Raw genomic sequence first — 16,361 nt, forward strand, 5'->3', positions numbered from 1 at the left:
ATGTCCCTCGCTATCAGACTCAGTGTGTTAGAAATCCTACATCAACTAGAAATTAAGATATTTCTTAATATATAAATAAATGCAAATTTAATTGTATTTAATTTTATATTGAAAGATTGTGAGAAAGTTCTGAAGAGAATGGCAAGTTTTTAGTTAAATTGTATATGCGAGACATGGATATTTGAATAGAATTTAAATACACACAAAAAAATTGATAAATTCCTATATTCTTTCGCGTTTCATTTATAACTTTTCAACTTTTATCATTTTCATTCTCCAATTGCCATTTTAAGATCTTACCATAAAAGATTATCAACTAAGTAATGTAATTGAAGATTAATTTATTTTTAGTTATTTATCGGTATAAAATGAAATTATTTGCATAAGCAAACTCTTAATTCCATCTGGACAGTAATGTATGCGTGTTTTTGCAGTGATAATGTTAATAATATAAAGTATAGCCCTTGGCCCGGCCTCCATACTTTTTCTCTATCTTCATCACACACATTTCAATCTTTTTCGCTTTTGTCTTTCCTTGTCCTTTGATTGTTGGCATAAATTAATTAATATTCGCCATCCCTCACTTCACATAGAGAAGCTAGAAGTCCATGGGGTTTCAGCTTGTGAAGAAGAAATGTGAGAAGGATCTTGGTTTAAGCTAGTGCCCGCAAAGCAACCAACAACAAACAACACCCGACAGTCCTAGTAGAGGGCAACAAAAACAGCCCAGCTACTACTGTCTAATGGGGTCGGAGCAGAATCGATTTCCTCAGCACGAAAGAGTATCTTTCTCACTCCCTCAATCTCACGCCTCATTCTATTACTCTTCACCAATTTCATTTCTGAACCACCTACACTTATGCTTTATAGATTATCTGCCACTGTTAGAAGGGTTTTTGGGGTTAGATCTGAGGTCCCAACTACATAACCTAACTCCAAACTTGTATATTTTCTATTTGGGATCGCTTCTCATGTTTTTTCATTGCTGTTTTCATTCTATTAAGCACATATCCTCCTCAGATCTCACGTCAAACCATGATAATTGCATTAGTAACTTAGTTTACATATTGGGTGCCATTGCTTTTCTGTATCGCCTTCTGGTTATACTTGCATCTGTTAGCCTTCGAGAACATTATGGACGACAAACAATTCCCACGCCCAGAAACCTGGTCGATCATTTCAAACCCGCCCGAACTGAACTTGAACCGATCTGATGGCTGAATTATTAGTTTTTCAAAGCTGCCCCTTTTTATCATTTAGTAGAAGCTTTGTAGAGAAATATTTCACCATAAACTAGTGTGAAGGGCGGCCTACTTTACTTCTTTTGGTGCAATTGCCCTTTTTCTTTTTTATATTTTATTTCAATTTTTCAGTCAGAATCTAGATCCATATTTTATTATGTTGTCTTATGTAAACCTTGATTTTGAAAAACTACTGAGAATTCTATATGCCGAAGGATTCTCATGTTTTTGTATGCAATAGAGATGAGAAAATAAACCCCTACGACCAATAATCATTTGAGATTGTTTTGTTTTTATGTTTTGGTAGGTGTTGAAAGAATACCTGTCGCTTATAATAATAAATAGAATTTTTGCTTTATCTTCTTTCTTTTAACAACCAGTAGATTCTTTCTTTCTCTTTCTTTTTTTTTTCCCCTTTATGTGTGTAGGTTTGTGTCATATCCTAATAGCCTGGACTACCCACGTGGATAAGGTTGTCAAATTCTCTCAGTAACTCATAAACTGTTACAATTTTACAAGGTAGGGTAAACAAGCTAACTTTCTAGATGAACTCCCGTAAACTTTTGAGTGAAGAAGCTAGCTTGAAATCAAATACAATTTTTTACCCCAAAGTGACTGTCTATCAAGGCTCAAATGATTTGAAGAAATTAACTCCCTTTTTAAAAAAAATTCACTTTGGTAACTTATGTTTCAATTTTTTAAAAATGATTTTGTTATGGGTGTAGTTTGATCTTTTAGTTCGTACTATCAGACTTTATTACTGTGGCTTGATACTTTGCTTTACTATGAAGTTGTAATGTTGAATTATTGTTGTGTTAAAGAGTATTTTCTTATGCATATATGTCATTATAAAAAATTTAATATTAGGTAACCTCTGAGGGTTCTGTTATATGGTTCTTATATATATTTGTTCATAATTAGCAAGTATATGATGTAGCTTGAAGCTAGAAGAATCTGTGCTTAAAATAATAAAAAATTACTACTTGTATACAATTTTAATGTAAGTTCCATATTCTCATTCACACAAGGAAAAATTTTATTAAAATTAAATTGATGTTTGTTGAATGAGTCTTAAATGACTGTAAATTTGTGAGCCACTGTAAATTATGGCTATTGGGATAATTACTTAAGAACGAATGAGGTGAGAAGATGAAGAGTCCTGTATTAGTTTTATGAGTCTAAATTTGCTCTAAGCAGCATAACTTTATTTGTAAATGGCACATTTTATCTCAAATTTTTTGAGATTTGTCCTATAAAAGCTTTATAATTTCAAATAGTTGTGCAAATTGGTAAACAAAATCAGATTAAAAACTTGTACTGCTTTTGTGATTTTGTCTTGACTTTTGACTTGCATGTCTGAGATCATTCTACATATTGACTGGAATTTGATAATTTGATAACTAAGAAAAGAGTGGGACTAGGGCAGTTATAAGATTAAAGGAATAAGTCTGTAACTTCCTGAAGGATTGCCCAGTTTTCCTTACATTTCCTAAAAGCCACTATTTCAAATAAGTTATTTGGTATTTTTGGCTAATACTGGGTTCTGGTTCCCAGTTTCATAGAGTTTCTTTTTATTAGCTGGGGTTGTGCTTACTGTACTTCTTTTAATTTATTTGGCTTGAATAAACTGCTTGCATATTTCAAGAATTATTTTCAGGATCTTGATCACATTTGAGAATTGACAACATTGTTTATTTGGGCCCTTTATTGATTGGCCTGTGGTCTCCATTAAGGAGCCTTCTATCATAAAGATTTTTTAGTGCCTGATTCTTCTTGATTTTTCCTTGCACCTCTGTTTAGGAGTAGAGCTTATTCTCCACTATTCTGAAATCTTTCTTCCTTCTCATTAATAATACTGGAAGCCAAAAAAAGAGAAAAACCAAATTATGTATCCTTATAATGTGTTTTCTTTTCAGTTCCCTATCCTGAGCTTGTCACATCTTTGTCAGTCATTTGTCCTAAATGAAGTAATCCAACTATCACATATATCTCTTAAAAAGGGGTCAACCATTCTTCTCCTCTACTATGCCTCTTTTTCTTTTCGTGTCAATCAACCTGTGGGATGAAAATAACTCAAAAAATTCATAGTTTTCTTTCAGTGCTCTAAATGTAGTATGCTATGCAGTCAATAATGTCACTATCATGGTGAATCGGGGGGCACACATTTGCAAAACCTGAGCCTGGGCAACACAATAGGCTCTTTCATTTAGGAAAAGCAGTTGTTATTTGTGAAGGAAACATGGAATTCTTGCATGTTTATGTTTGCAATTTCTGAAGCAGTGCTGAAAATCCAAAGCCAGACAGGTTTCTTAACCTGGGTCTGTTGTTGGACAGTGTTTGCTGCATGCCCCATTGCTGGATAGCTCTGGTACCTTGCTTTTGTCGCTATTTACCCAAACCTTCCAGTCTTCTATCTTTGATCTGTGCCCATTGGGTTTCAGTTTCAGACACAGGTGGTGACACTTGGCTAGCTGAGAGCTGACTACTGAATTAGGGTTTCGGTGGAATTGGGCCATATAGGCTACACGTTTTTCAGTGTTTCTTTTCTCCCTTTGTTTTTGGTTTTTTGGGCTTCCGTTTGAGTCAAGTTTAACTTTCATATTTTTTTTTAAAATCATAACATATAATATAATAAACGAAAAAATAATAGAATAATAAACTAAATAAAGCATGCATAATATGTAATATAATAAAGGAAAGAGTAACAACAGTAAACAAAACAGTATAGTAAATTATGTAACAATAATGATTGAAAGACCCAATAAAACATAACATCTAATATAATAAATTAAATAATGATAGTCATAAAAATATCTAGAATAGCAGCTACCCCTCCCATTATCTTCCAAATCTAAGCTTAATTTTGCTAAATTTGGGCAGTAAGATTATTGTAGATTTTCTTAAATTTCTTAATACAGGTCTGCAACTTTCAGTTTTCCTTTTTTTTCAAAATTTTATGATCTCATTTCTTCATTGATAAGCATTTTAATTGCTAGAATTTCAGTGACCTTCAAGTTTTCAAGATGAATGGAGGATAGATTCTGTTGATCTCGTGCTCTCTTCTGCTTATTAATTGAAACAAAGACAGTATGCATCTATGAGAGGGCACAAAAGCATTATCCTGAAATGAGAAAAAGGAAACATCAAAGTATCAAGGAAAAATGAAAATGGCTATAAAAACCAAAAAGCTTTCCCATCCCTCTGTTTATGTTGTATGTAAAAGAAGTCAAAAGCAAAATCTTATACCATTTCAAAAGTCAAGGTAGAGAGACCTTCGAAAATATGGCATTTGTTTCTTGACCAAATGCACTGAAGAACTGTATAAACTTCTATTGCCGTATAATTGAGCATAGCCTCCTTTTTCCTGCCAAAACCTTTTAAATGTATTATGAGAAATTACTCTTGGGTTGCTGCCTAACAATTGTGGCACTTAATGCTTGCACATTAGGAGAAAGCATAGTGTAAAGTCTAAAAATCTTAGAAGTGGAGCATGTCATTAGAAAACACTATAATTTTCAAGTGAAGGAGTTAACCTCAGAGCGTTTTAGATTTATGAACGAGTCTATCAAGGAGAAACTACTGGTTACTAGGATAGTAGATTAAATATTGAAGGAGAATTACATTAAAAACACCAGGAAAATATAAGGGCCAAATTGTTGTCTATTAATTAACAGTGAGATTGCTAGAATCAAATTGCAAAAAGGACACCGGACACCGGTCACTTGTAGAAATTCCTCAACAGTTTTCATAAAATTTAGATCATAGATATAAACTTAGATCCTAAAATATATGTTGTGATTGCTAACTGTAAGCTTTTATTTTGGCATGCGTAAAGGTTAAGTGATAATATGGCGAAATATTTGTTGATGTTTGTGTGGAACAGTGAAAAGATATAAAGAGGTTGAATTCTTGTTAATTTAGGATTTCAAAAAGAACTTTCAATAGTTATTGTTTCATTTCAGATATACTTGTTATTGATCTCCTTTAAACTTTGTGTAAATCTATTTTGTTCCCTTGCATTGACAGCGAAAGAGATGGGGAGGATGCTGGGGTGCATTTTCTTGTTTCGGTTCACAGAAAGGTGGGAAGCGCATTGTACCTGCATCTCGCATCCCTGAGAGCAGCGGGCCAGCCTCTCAGCCAAATGGACCTCAAGTGGTTGGGTTGACGAATCAAGCTACAGGGCTAGCTCCTTCTCTCTTAGCCCCACCTTCTTCACCAGCATCCTTCACTCATTCTGCCCTTCCTTCCACTGCACAATCACCTAGTTGTTTCTTATCCTTGTCTGCTAACTCACCTGGTGGTCCTTCATCTACAATGTATGCCACGGGACCATATGCTCATGAAACACAGCTGGTGTCTCCTCCAGTCTTCTCAAATTTCACTACTGAACCATCTACTGCCCCTCTCACTCCTCCACCTGAGTTGGCTCATTTAACAACCCCCTCTTCCCCGGATGTACCTTTTGCTCATTTTCTCTCATCTTCAGTGGATCTCAAAAACAGTGACAAGGGTAACTACATCACTGCAAATGATCTTCAAGCTACATATTCACTCTACCCTGGAAGTCCTGCCAGTAGCCTTATATCTCCAATATCAAGAAACTCAGGTGACTGTTTATCATCCTCCTTTCCTGAACGGGAGTTCCGTCCGCAGTGGGATTCATCACTGTATCCTGAGAATGGAAAATATCAGAGAACAGGGTCCGGGAGGGTATCTGGGCATGACACAAATGGTGTCACTAGTGCATCCCAAGATACAAATTTCTTTTGCCCTGCTACCTATGCACAATTCTATTTAGACCAAAATCCTCCATTTCCTCATAATGGTGGGAGATTAAGTGTTTCAAAAGATTCAGATGTTCAGTCTACTGGTGGAAATGGACATCAGAGTAGACATGCTAGAAGTCCTAAGCAAGATGTGGAAGAAATAGAAGCTTACCGAGCATCATTTGGTTTCAGTGCAGATGAGATTATAACTACCTCTCAGTATGTTGAAATTTCTGATGTAATGGAGGACTCATTTGCTATGATGCCCTTTGCTTCTGGCAAGTCAACAGTGGAAGAAAATATAGAGCCTTCATTAATGAAAGGATTTAAAGCTCAGGAGACTCAGGTGGCATTGCAGAGTCTTAGAAGTCTTGGCTCAGATCCCGGTCCAGTAGGCAAGGAAGCACACAATCAGGCCACTATATATCAAGGATATGAAGGTATGTTGTAAATTCCAGCTTTAAATATTAATTTGTTTCCTTGCATCTTGCGAAACCATGGTAATGAAAAGTAAAATAGATTAGCACTTCTAAATTACTTGCAATTTGGTTTCAACATTATATATAATATCGTTTCTATAACTATAGCCTTGGTGCTCTGTGCTGTGTTGTACTGACTTTTGATGGATAAAGGTTTTAGTTTTTTTGTCCGGTAAGAATGTAAGACATTGGTCATCTTCGTATATTATCTGGAAAATATGGAGGGTAATTTTGTGTTAGGGTGATTGATTGTATGCATTTTAACAATTGGGATTTCCTGTCTTCTACTTTTTCATACCCTTTTCTTTATACCTGTAAGCAAATATGTCTTTTCTTTCATGTCAGATCATAAATCACAAAGGCATTGTAGCAACAGCTCTGGATTCAGCACACCAGAGAACCCGAATCTTGTAGATGATGAGGATATATTTTCAAAAATGGAATCTTCCAGAATTAGCAGGAAATATAAGATGGGGTTATCGTGCTCCGATGCTGAGATTGACTACAGGAGAGGAAGAAGCTTACGAGAAGGAAAGGGAATGTGATTTGGCATGACTAAAAGTTAATCAGTTGAGAACAGATTATCTGTTATCTGTGTATTAGTTTGTAGCTTTGTTTTAAAAAAAGAAAAAGAAATTCTTTACTTGGGGTTGTCTAATAGATGGAATGACCTAACTTAGATCTAACCGATTCTGTCCATCGTGTTTGACCAGATCTTACTGATCAATGAATGTAGTCTCTTTCTTCAAGCGAGTTCAGATTAATGTTTGAAGTGAATGAAGTTTGGTTTTAAACAACGAGCAGTGTATCAATCTGCATTTGTTCGTCTATATAGGGCTTACAAACTTCGCACAAATCTCTACTCTTTTTAGCGCATTGGTGTTGGCATGGTAATTAAAAAATCTGTCTACTGGATTTGGATTTTTCTTTATTCGTAAAAGCGGGAATGAGTTAGAGGCTGTAATTACTCATCCAACATTCGTGATGAAATTTTGGTTAAACATATTTTAGCTACTCTTTAGGTGTAATGAATTCTTAATTTGATCTTTTCATGCTAGATTGGTCTTTACGTGTAAATGTTACTGATTCTATTTGTGTCATTGTTGTCTCTTTTTGTCTTAATTTGATTCCTATGTTTATAGTGTGTTTAATTTGGTAATGCACAAAACATAGACTAATTTGAGAATTTGTTAAACAACAAATTAAAAATATAGGTTTAGTAGCTATTTTGGCCTTTTTATTCATTTTTCTTAATTTGATTTTACAATTTTGAAAGGTCTTAATTTAATTTTAATTTTGTTTGAAAGTAGTCAATGTATTTTTTTGTCTGATTGGTGATGGGATTAAGAGAGTAATGATGTAGTATAATAACTTGACAATGTAATGATGTACCAGTTGACAATAAGAATTTGTTAAATAACGTTAAAAATATAGATTTAATAGTTATTTTTGGTGTTTTTATTTATTATATTGTATAATTTGATTTTACTATTTTGAAAAAACTTAGTTATTATATTCTTTAATGTGACATGAGTAGAAACACTTATAATATAATTTTGTATTCATAATTTTTCCTTTAAACATTGCTTAAGTATTAATAACGTAAGCAAAATTTAACAGAAAAAGCAAAATGTAAAAAATATCAGTTAAATGAAAACACAATTAATTGTGGTTGAACTCCATACCATTAATTATGAGTAAATAACTTGTTTCTCAAAATATATGAGAATATTAATTATGAACAACACTGCTGTTATTTTTTATCAAGAGTTTGTCATAAAAAAAATCAAATGCAATTGAAAAAATTTTAGCCAAAAATATTAGGATAAGTTTTTTTTTCGTCAATATTAACTGGAGTAATTTTTCCGTTGATGTCGATTGAAAAGTTGATAAAGAAAAACTTTAACTAATATCATAAAATATTGAAAATTTCATAAAGAAATACTTTAACTAATAATTAAAATTAACTTCCATATCGATGTCTACCTAAATAATTATAATTAATATCAACTAAACATTTTTTACCCAAAATAATAATAAAAGGTTTCATTAATATCAATTGAAATAATCTAATCGAACTTTAATCGAAAATAACATCAATCGAAATTTACTACAAAAATTATTAATATTAATTTATTTTAATTATTAACAATTGTTTGATATTTAAATAATTATTTGTATCTGATGTTAATTAAAATAATTTATTTAAATAATACAAAAGTTAAAATTCAATAAATTCAAAATGTTTTATTCAATAAACACGTTTAATAAAACAAACAATTTGAAATGAAATGAAATGAATTCAAACTCAAATATATATTTTAATGTCTTATAACTTCCGAATTCAAACTCAAATATTTGAATGTCTTATAACTTCCTTATTCAAACTTAAGGTAAAGAAATTCTTACTATTATATAAAAGTTTACCATCTTTATCTTGTTTAGGATTAGTGATATATTGACACCACTCTTTCCAAAATGTAACTACTTAACAATTTTTTTTATCAATACAACTACATGTTATCTTATTGTTTATTTATATTTATTATTATATTAATAAAAGTGGTTAACAATTCCTTTTATTAATACAACTACATCTATCCTATTGTTTATTTATATTTATGATTATGATTATTATATTAATAAAAAGGTTGTTAATTACTTGTATTTTGAAAAGCTGATGCCTTAGATATACTTTTCCTATTGTTTAGTGGCATCTTGGTCTACAGACTAATACACAGATTAAGGAGGGTATGCTGGTGGCGATGAGCCAAATCTCAATGGAATGTTTTGGTTTAGGAAAGGTGTCATGGGTTGATGGAGAAATTATCACAATCTATCATTATGTTTTGGCGCAACCAGAGTTTTTTACAAGCATGCTGATAATCAACTTACACCAATGTAACACAATCAGTACCTAAAAGTCTTCAAATGTTAATGCAAGGAATATCATCTTTACGTAGTTGCGAAGGAAAGGTGCAAGTGCAACTTCTCCCATTCAAATCATGTTGTACAAGCAATACTTTGGCTTTATTTTATAAAAAAAAAAACTAATACATTTAAAAAAAAAAAAAACTCCATGATTATATGAATTTGTCCACAACTAAATAGTAACAAGCAAAAAAGTAAAAATAGTTTCTTTTGTACAGAGATTTGACTATTGATTGCGAAGGGTACATGGCTGATGGCTAAACCATTCTGACAAGAATTTCCATCAGAAAAACGAACAAAGAGCATCCAAACGAATGCAAATTCCTTACGGACATTACATGACGAATTTCATCATGTTGAGGGAGTCCAGAAAGTTGTTGTGGAAAGGATCGGAGATGTGATCAATGAGGTTCTGAACAGGACCTTTACCCGTCAGTGCTGCTTGCACGTAAAAGCCTAACCAGGCAACCATTGCCAAGCGTCCATTTTTAATTTCTTTTACCTTCAGCTCTTCAAAGGCTTCGGGATCGTTGGACAGATTCAAGGGATCAAACAAAGCTCCTCCAGGATAATTTATATCACCGGGCAGGTATATCCCTAGAGGCTCCAATGCCTCAGTCCCACAATATCTAGCGTATTCCGGTCCAACCTGTTTAGAATCTCTAATTATTATAAATCTCCATTAACATTAGCATACATGTAGTATCATCTAGTGTCTGGAGAGTAACACCACAATCCATTTCTAAGATAAGTGTATCCAAGAAAAACAAACTTGATAACCTAACAAAAAACTTGTCTAAACTTGGACAAATATGACAAAATAGGTACAACCAAAAACAGGGAGAGAAACACAACATAACAGTTCATTTGGAAACACAAGAAGAAACCGGAAGAAAAATATTCTTTGACAATGTCACTCCTTTCAAATTGATTGTTGATCTCATTGAAGGAAACGAAAATAGATAAAAGTTCATATTGATCTTGTTAAATATAAGTTCATCAATAATGTGATAATATATGAACCCATAAGATGTAACACAACTTGGACCAAAATGTTAGAATGAAAGTAGAAAAAATAGAGCTACATCTTGTTACATTACAGTTTTCCGTGGAAAAGACCCAACATGTTTGTAGTCACAGTTTAACATTTGTAGTCTACTCAGTTAGACCAAGGACCATTTTCTTCGACTTTGACAATTTTGGTGACACGAGAGATCATGAAAAGGCTTTGGAGATGGAGTTGCAACATAGGACACAAAAGGACTTGTTTATATATAGTAGGCCATTGGATTCATATCTTATGTCATTCAGTCGACCATACCACATTCCTATATAATAAAAGAGTCAACATCAAATGTTACCAAACAATTTAATGATAAGGCTAGTCGACTTAAAGAAATTACATTCAAGAGACAAATAAGAATGAAGAGGACAATCTTCAAGTTTAATGAAGGGAAAGAGAGACTTGGCAACTCCTTTGAAAGCAACTTTAAACTCATTTCCTAAGGTAATGAGGCAATTTTTTGAGAATACATAGATATTATTAGATATTATTTGATATTATGATATATTATAGATATTGTTAGATATTTCTATCTATGTAATGGGCTTAGCCCATATTTTTAGAGTCCCTAAGATATTTGGTTCTACATATTACTACAACACAACTGAAAATCATGCTTCTACCATTAAGCACTGATTTTTGGGTAATACTTTCCTTTTTATTGATGATCATGGTATCCTTGATCAAGGAACCAAATCTAAACAAAAGAAAACCACAACATGTAATGTTTCCATTGAGTTTCACAATAGTGATAGTAGGAGCTTCAAAAAAAGGAAGAACAAGACCTATAAATGGCATTTCCATAACCAAAGAAATAAAAACTAAGTAAAGGATCACAGATCTCAGATCCAATATCCAAAGAAGATTACGGTGACAAGATAGGGATAGAAACGGGACCATGAAGCACCAACAAGAGTATTGGTGGTGTTGCATATAAATTTGGATGACAAAAAGACAACGCACTAACTACACACATGTGACAAAACTGCACAAAGAGGTAGTGCGTACATGCACATGAAAGAGTTCTTGCCTCCAAAACTCTTAAGATTGGGTCTCACTCAATAAGGTGCACTGGATTTGGGATTTGCCAAAGAAAATGGTGGCCAATGACGATAGACAACAATGGACGTGACCAGAAGAGGAAGAAAGATAGTGGACTTGAACCCATTCCAATATCAAGTTAAAGACTAAGATTAAGATGAACAACTTTTCACTCAGCTAAACTAATTGTGTGTGTGTGTATAACAATAGTCTAGATATGATTTACAGAGATAGAACAAGGTTACAACCTAGGACACCTACAACCTACTCAAGAGAGATAAATATAGAAAATAGACAACGAAAAACAACTTTATGACAAATATCACAAGAGCTTTTCTAACATTTCATTACGTTATGTCTCTTGACATATGAAGGATTCCAGGCCATATTTTGTAGAATTAAAATGAGAAGGCTCATCCAATACTACCTAGTTGACAATCTGAAATCATATATGTTACACTACTTCACCGCTTAATACTCTGTATGTAGTTCAAAAACCACCAGATGAAAAATATCACAAGAAAAAAAATATAAGAGCTGAGACATAATTGTTAACATAGCTCACAAAAGTAGATAGGGGATACAAGCATTACCATAAGGAGTGCTTGGCAAATAGCAATGACGACCACTCCCTGACTTCCAGCAAAGTGGAGGCCTTGGATGCCAAGGTAATCCAGAGTATCTCCCTATTGAAAATTAAAATATTCATAAGCAAGGAAGTGTCCATGACCTTTATTACAATTATCTTGGGCATAGTAATAACACAGTCATATATGAGAGCCTCCACTTATACTACTACTACTACCACCACCACTATCACTGTCATCATCATCAATAGCAAAACACATTGTCAATGTGGTAAGGGAGAAAAACATGATCAAAAAACCTATTACAAGATACAAAATATGCTAAAAGCTATAATCAACATCTTTTAACTTCAATGAAATTTATCATATTGTATGTCTAATGTATTCTTAGCAATAAAATCATTCTATTCTACCCTAATATTTGAGAGAGAACAAATTGTATCAACATTTTCAATTAATTAATAACACAAACTTCTAAATGATAAAGCCCAACAAATTAACAAGCATAATTGTACAGAAGACGGTTCAAGAGACAGGACATCCGAACCTTGAGCTTTGAATAACCAACACGCCACCATACAGGTTCTACAAAGTGAAAGGCTCCCAATAGGTCTAATATTTCTGGAATCAGAGCTCCAATAGACGCAAGCATAGCCCACCGAGCATGCAATATCTCAAAACTTAATGATGAAAGAGGTTAAGATGATCATATATAAAGCTTCACACAATATAGAAATATCATGAATAAATAATTTTGTGTTATACAATATGTTTTTTCTGTTAATTTGAAAACAGTCACTTCAAATTATAGATGAACTATTTAAAAGAAACAATAAATTATTGTCCAAACTATACCGTAATAATTAACAATTTTTATTTTATACATAAGTAAATAAAAAAATCAAACATTTTATCATATGAAAAAATACCAGACATGACAAAAAGCAAAAACACATGCATAATGGCTTCCATTAAAATATTAAAAATATATAACATACTTGAAGTATTTCTGCAGAGCCACAGGATCCTTGCCTAGCCCCGCAATGTCGAAGCCATAATCCCCAGGCAAGTCCCCAGTAAGATATGATGGGTATTCATACAATATAGGACCAAGCCAACGAGGCCGATCCTCTCCATACCAAGAGCTGAAAAATAGTTAAACATATTAATGAATGTTTAACGAAATTAGATTAAAATTGGACACACAAGTGTTAGTTGGAATAATAATCATACAATGAAATGATAATTTGAAACTCTCTTTTCTCTTATGTATTTTCTAGTACAACTCTTAAATAACAAAGTCAGAGATTAGTTAAACTAGTGCTCAAGGTATTCAAGAGATCCTGACCTCTCCCCATTCTCTATTCTCTGAGTACAAACCTTTCCCATAAGATAAGATCCCCCTCTTCACAATCCCTTTTTCTTATTTATATGCAACATGCCTTCTTCAAACTATCTACATAACTAACTCACTAATATAAGATATAACTAAAAATGGGTAAATGACTAGCCTATTGTAACCAGCTACTGATGGGGATGACCTAAGTACTCCTCCATTCCCCTAAATATTCACCTTGTCCTTGAGGTCCTGGTTGAAGCTTGATGATCAAGTCAATCCCCACCTTGCAGCCCAAAATAGCTCTACCCATCCTGGATCAAACACAAACAAGTAAGTGCTTCCAATCTCTTCAAGTGCTCTATTGTTTATTATGTTATTAACCCCATAGCAAAGCATCACTGCCATGTCTAACGAGAACCTGAGGCTCCATTGAGAATTTAACTATTGTAAATGGCAAAATGTGATCATCAAAGTCCTTCACTATCTTTTGCTAATTCTGACCTTTAAATTGTTGGAGTCAAGGTGAGTTTGAATCTCAAATTCGATAGCAATGGACAAGAAGAGTCGCATATAAGGAGAAAAGACAAGCAAACTTATTGTCTTAAGGTTTTTTTATTGAAGGTGATGTCATAGTTTTTTAATCATTTGGTGCCAAATCTCTCCGATTTCTCCCCTGGAAGAACCCAACATAATTGTTAGGAAAGGAGCAGTTTGTCTCTTAGTACTCGGACAAGGACCCAACTGCTCACATGTTCAGTTCCACTCTCACCTCCTCCTTTAGCCTTTTCAAGCACCCTATATTCTTGCACTGTACCTTCTTACTTAAGATCCAACAACATATTCTAAGGATTATGGATGACTAAAAATGACTAATTATAATGTTCCTAAACATTTATCCAAGTCGAATTCGGAACTCAAGAATCCCACCACTTAAACCATGATATTTCTCAACATGGTTAATTGGCATCAATTCCAGTGAACAACTGTACCCTCATCTCCTATCCTCCATTCTCCGACTTGTCTAATGCACTCCTTCCAACTGTACATTTGTCGAGGATCGGGTGAGATTTTCAAGAAGGTCTCCAGTCTTTATCATTCTCGCTTCTGACATCACACTACAAGATTGTCAAAACTACCACTCCCTTTCTACTATTCTCATGTCTTCTCTTTTCCATGGTTATAATCTTCTCTCTGGCCTCATTTCTTTGCTGAAATATGTACTGCTCCCTCTAGATCAAGACAGCTCTATATATGTTGGTTGATAGAACTGGATCAGGATAGAGTTCCATTTCGGCATGATTGATTTAGTTCTCACTTTTTTGTTTAAAAATTGTTTCCTAATACAATTCTATGTTATTCATCAATCAGTTTCTCATTCCAAATCTATTAAGTTTTTGAAATTTGTCTCTAAAACAAATGTTTTAAAACAAAAAAACACCACCAAGGGTTAGGATCACATGGTGGGAATTGTTTTAACTTAGCCAAATGTTTCAACCTCTAGTCCTGAGTCCGCAGTCTCCGGAATTTTCTTTACATAATACAAAATTTTCATTTTGAGTTGTGGTCACAGTTGAAACGCATACGATGGATAGTGTTGCTTACCGGGGATTACCTCTCCTTTCGAGCTTTGTTGGCTAATTCCTTGAATTTAGACGAGTTTTCTACAGCAAATTTCTTTTTCTCCTCCATTTTCCTCTGAAGCAACTCTCCTAGCGGACTATTAGCTATGGCTTTCACGGCAGTGAAAGGAATAGCTGAGAATAGTAAAACTCCGGCAAGCTTAAACGGAACATATTCTCGAATGAATCATAGGAAGAAAGAATGAAAGCAGTAACAGTGGAAAATAGAAAGTACGAAATGGAATAGCACGGACCTCTTGCCACGAAGCATTGCAGGAGAAAGAAGGCTGCTCTGTTTTGGAGCTGTTTCTTCGTTTCGGGGCAAAACTTACTGATCTGAAAAAGTCAGAGGAAGAAGAGGAAACTGACAAAGGATGAAGCGAAACCATGACCCCTCACTTCAAATGCCCTTACCCTTCTATATCCTCACACCTTAGTACTAATATCCTCTCCTCTCTCACTCATGTCTTACACAGAAAAATAACAGTTGTAAATAATATTATACCAATATAGATTTTGGAGTAATTACATAAATATTAAGATTATTTTAAACTATACTTTAAAATTATAAACAATGAAAATGCAATATTTTAAAACAAATTAAGTAGTTATTTGAAATTTTAAAAAACTAAAATTTTGATATAATTTTAAAAAAACTGAAGGATGCATTAATTTCAGTTAGTATGGTTTTTAATTCACCTTTTCAATACATTCAAATTTATTAAACAAATCTAGTCTAGTAATAATGAAAATGCAATATTTTAAAACAAATTAAGTAGTTATTTGAAATTTTAAAAAACTAAAATTTTGATATAATTTTAAAAAAAACGAAGGATGCATTAATTTAAGTTAGTATGGTTTTTAATTCACCTTTTCAATACATTCAAATTTATTAAACAAATCTAGTAATAACACGAGTTATTAATCTGCTTTTATTTTAAAAATTATTAAAAAATAGAATTAAAAAATATTATTCTGAAAGAAATGCACTTTTAAATAAACTATTTTTAGTGCCATTTTTTAATAAAACTTGTTCTTAATTAAATAAAAAAAACCACATTCTTAAATAACAACATTATTTATTATAAACTTGAAATCTCTCTATTTATAACACAACACTTTCTTTTGATTCTCATTACACACATTCAAAAATTATTTTATCTATTCAAAGTCAATGATCCAATATGCCAATTTTCTTGTAAGTTTCTTTTACTTTTCTATAATTCAAATAATCTAATAGGTTAAACATTTACAAAATTAAAAATAAAACACTCATTAATTTCATTTAACAA

At 32.9% G+C, this 16,361-nt stretch overlaps 2 protein-coding genes across 12 annotated transcripts; one reads left to right on the forward strand and one right to left on the reverse strand.

Annotated features, from left to right (window-relative positions):
• Positions 1 to 396: 396 nt before the first annotated feature.
• LOC137817748 (hydroxyproline-rich glycoprotein family protein) lies at positions 397 to 7,238 on the forward strand. Of its 2 annotated transcripts, XM_090303737.1 has the most exons (4): positions 479 to 782; positions 1,670 to 1,760; positions 5,268 to 6,450; positions 6,835 to 7,238. In XM_090303737.1, exons 3-4 carry the CDS (start codon positions 5,559 to 5,561, stop codon positions 7,032 to 7,034), a joined length of 1,092 nt encoding a protein of 363 aa, XP_090159863.1. In that variant the 5' UTR covers positions 479 to 782; positions 1,670 to 1,760; positions 5,268 to 5,558; the 3' UTR covers positions 7,035 to 7,238. The 2 variants fall into 2 exon arrangements, with proteins under 2 accessions (XP_090159847.1, XP_090159863.1); XM_090303721.1 differs by lacking the exon at positions 1,670 to 1,760 and having other exon boundaries at positions 397 to 782.
• Positions 7,239 to 9,500: 2,262 nt separating this feature from the next.
• Positions 9,501 to 15,508, reverse strand: LOC137816275 (Chlorophyll A-B binding family protein). 10 transcript variants are annotated; one of them, XM_090303928.1, is made up of 7 exons: positions 15,324 to 15,485; positions 15,053 to 15,204; positions 13,685 to 13,761; positions 13,110 to 13,256; positions 12,659 to 12,791; positions 12,118 to 12,210; positions 9,501 to 10,069 (listed from the first exon to the last, which is right to left on the reverse strand). In XM_090303928.1, exons 5-7 carry the CDS (start codon positions 12,761 to 12,763, stop codon positions 9,755 to 9,757), a joined length of 513 nt encoding a protein of 170 aa, XP_090160054.1. In that variant the 5' UTR covers positions 12,764 to 12,791; positions 13,110 to 13,256; positions 13,685 to 13,761; positions 15,053 to 15,204; positions 15,324 to 15,485; the 3' UTR covers positions 9,501 to 9,754. The 10 variants fall into 10 exon arrangements, with proteins under 10 accessions (XP_090160054.1, XP_090160024.1, XP_068475453.1 ...); XM_090303898.1 differs by having other exon boundaries at positions 15,053 to 15,229; positions 15,324 to 15,481; XM_068619352.1 differs by lacking the exon at positions 13,685 to 13,761 and having other exon boundaries at positions 15,063 to 15,229; positions 15,324 to 15,508.
• Positions 15,509 to 16,361: the final 853 nt, after the last annotated feature.

The sequence above is a fragment of the Phaseolus vulgaris genome, chromosome 1 (assembly GCF_051622355.1).
Source record: "Phaseolus vulgaris cultivar YP4 chromosome 1, ASM5162235v1, whole genome shotgun sequence".
In the NCBI taxonomy this organism is placed as follows: Eukaryota; Viridiplantae; Streptophyta; class Magnoliopsida; order Fabales; family Fabaceae; genus Phaseolus; species Phaseolus vulgaris.

Coding starts and splice junctions, on each gene's coding strand:
- LOC137817748 (XM_090303721.1), top strand. CDS start 744: ATGGGGTCGGAGCAGAATCGATTTCCTCAGCACGAAAGA. Junction 783..5,267: donor GATTTCCTCAGCACGAAAGA/GTATCTTTCTCA, acceptor TTGCATTGACAG/CGAAAGAGATGGGGAGGATG. Junction 6,451..6,834: donor TATATATCAAGGATATGAAG/GTATGTTGTAAA, acceptor CTTTCATGTCAG/ATCATAAATCACAAAGGCAT.
- LOC137816275 (XM_068619352.1), bottom strand. CDS start 15,458: ATGGTTTCGCTTCATCCTTTGTCAGTTTCCTCTTCTTCCTCTGACTTT. Junction 15,230..15,323: donor GCAATGCTTCGTGGCAAGAG/GTCCGTGCTATT, acceptor GTTCCGTTTAAG/CTTGCCGGAGTTTTACTATT. Junction 12,792..13,109: donor GCTCTGCAGAAATACTTCAA/GTATGTTATATA, acceptor TTCATCATTAAG/TTTTGAGATATTGCATGCTC.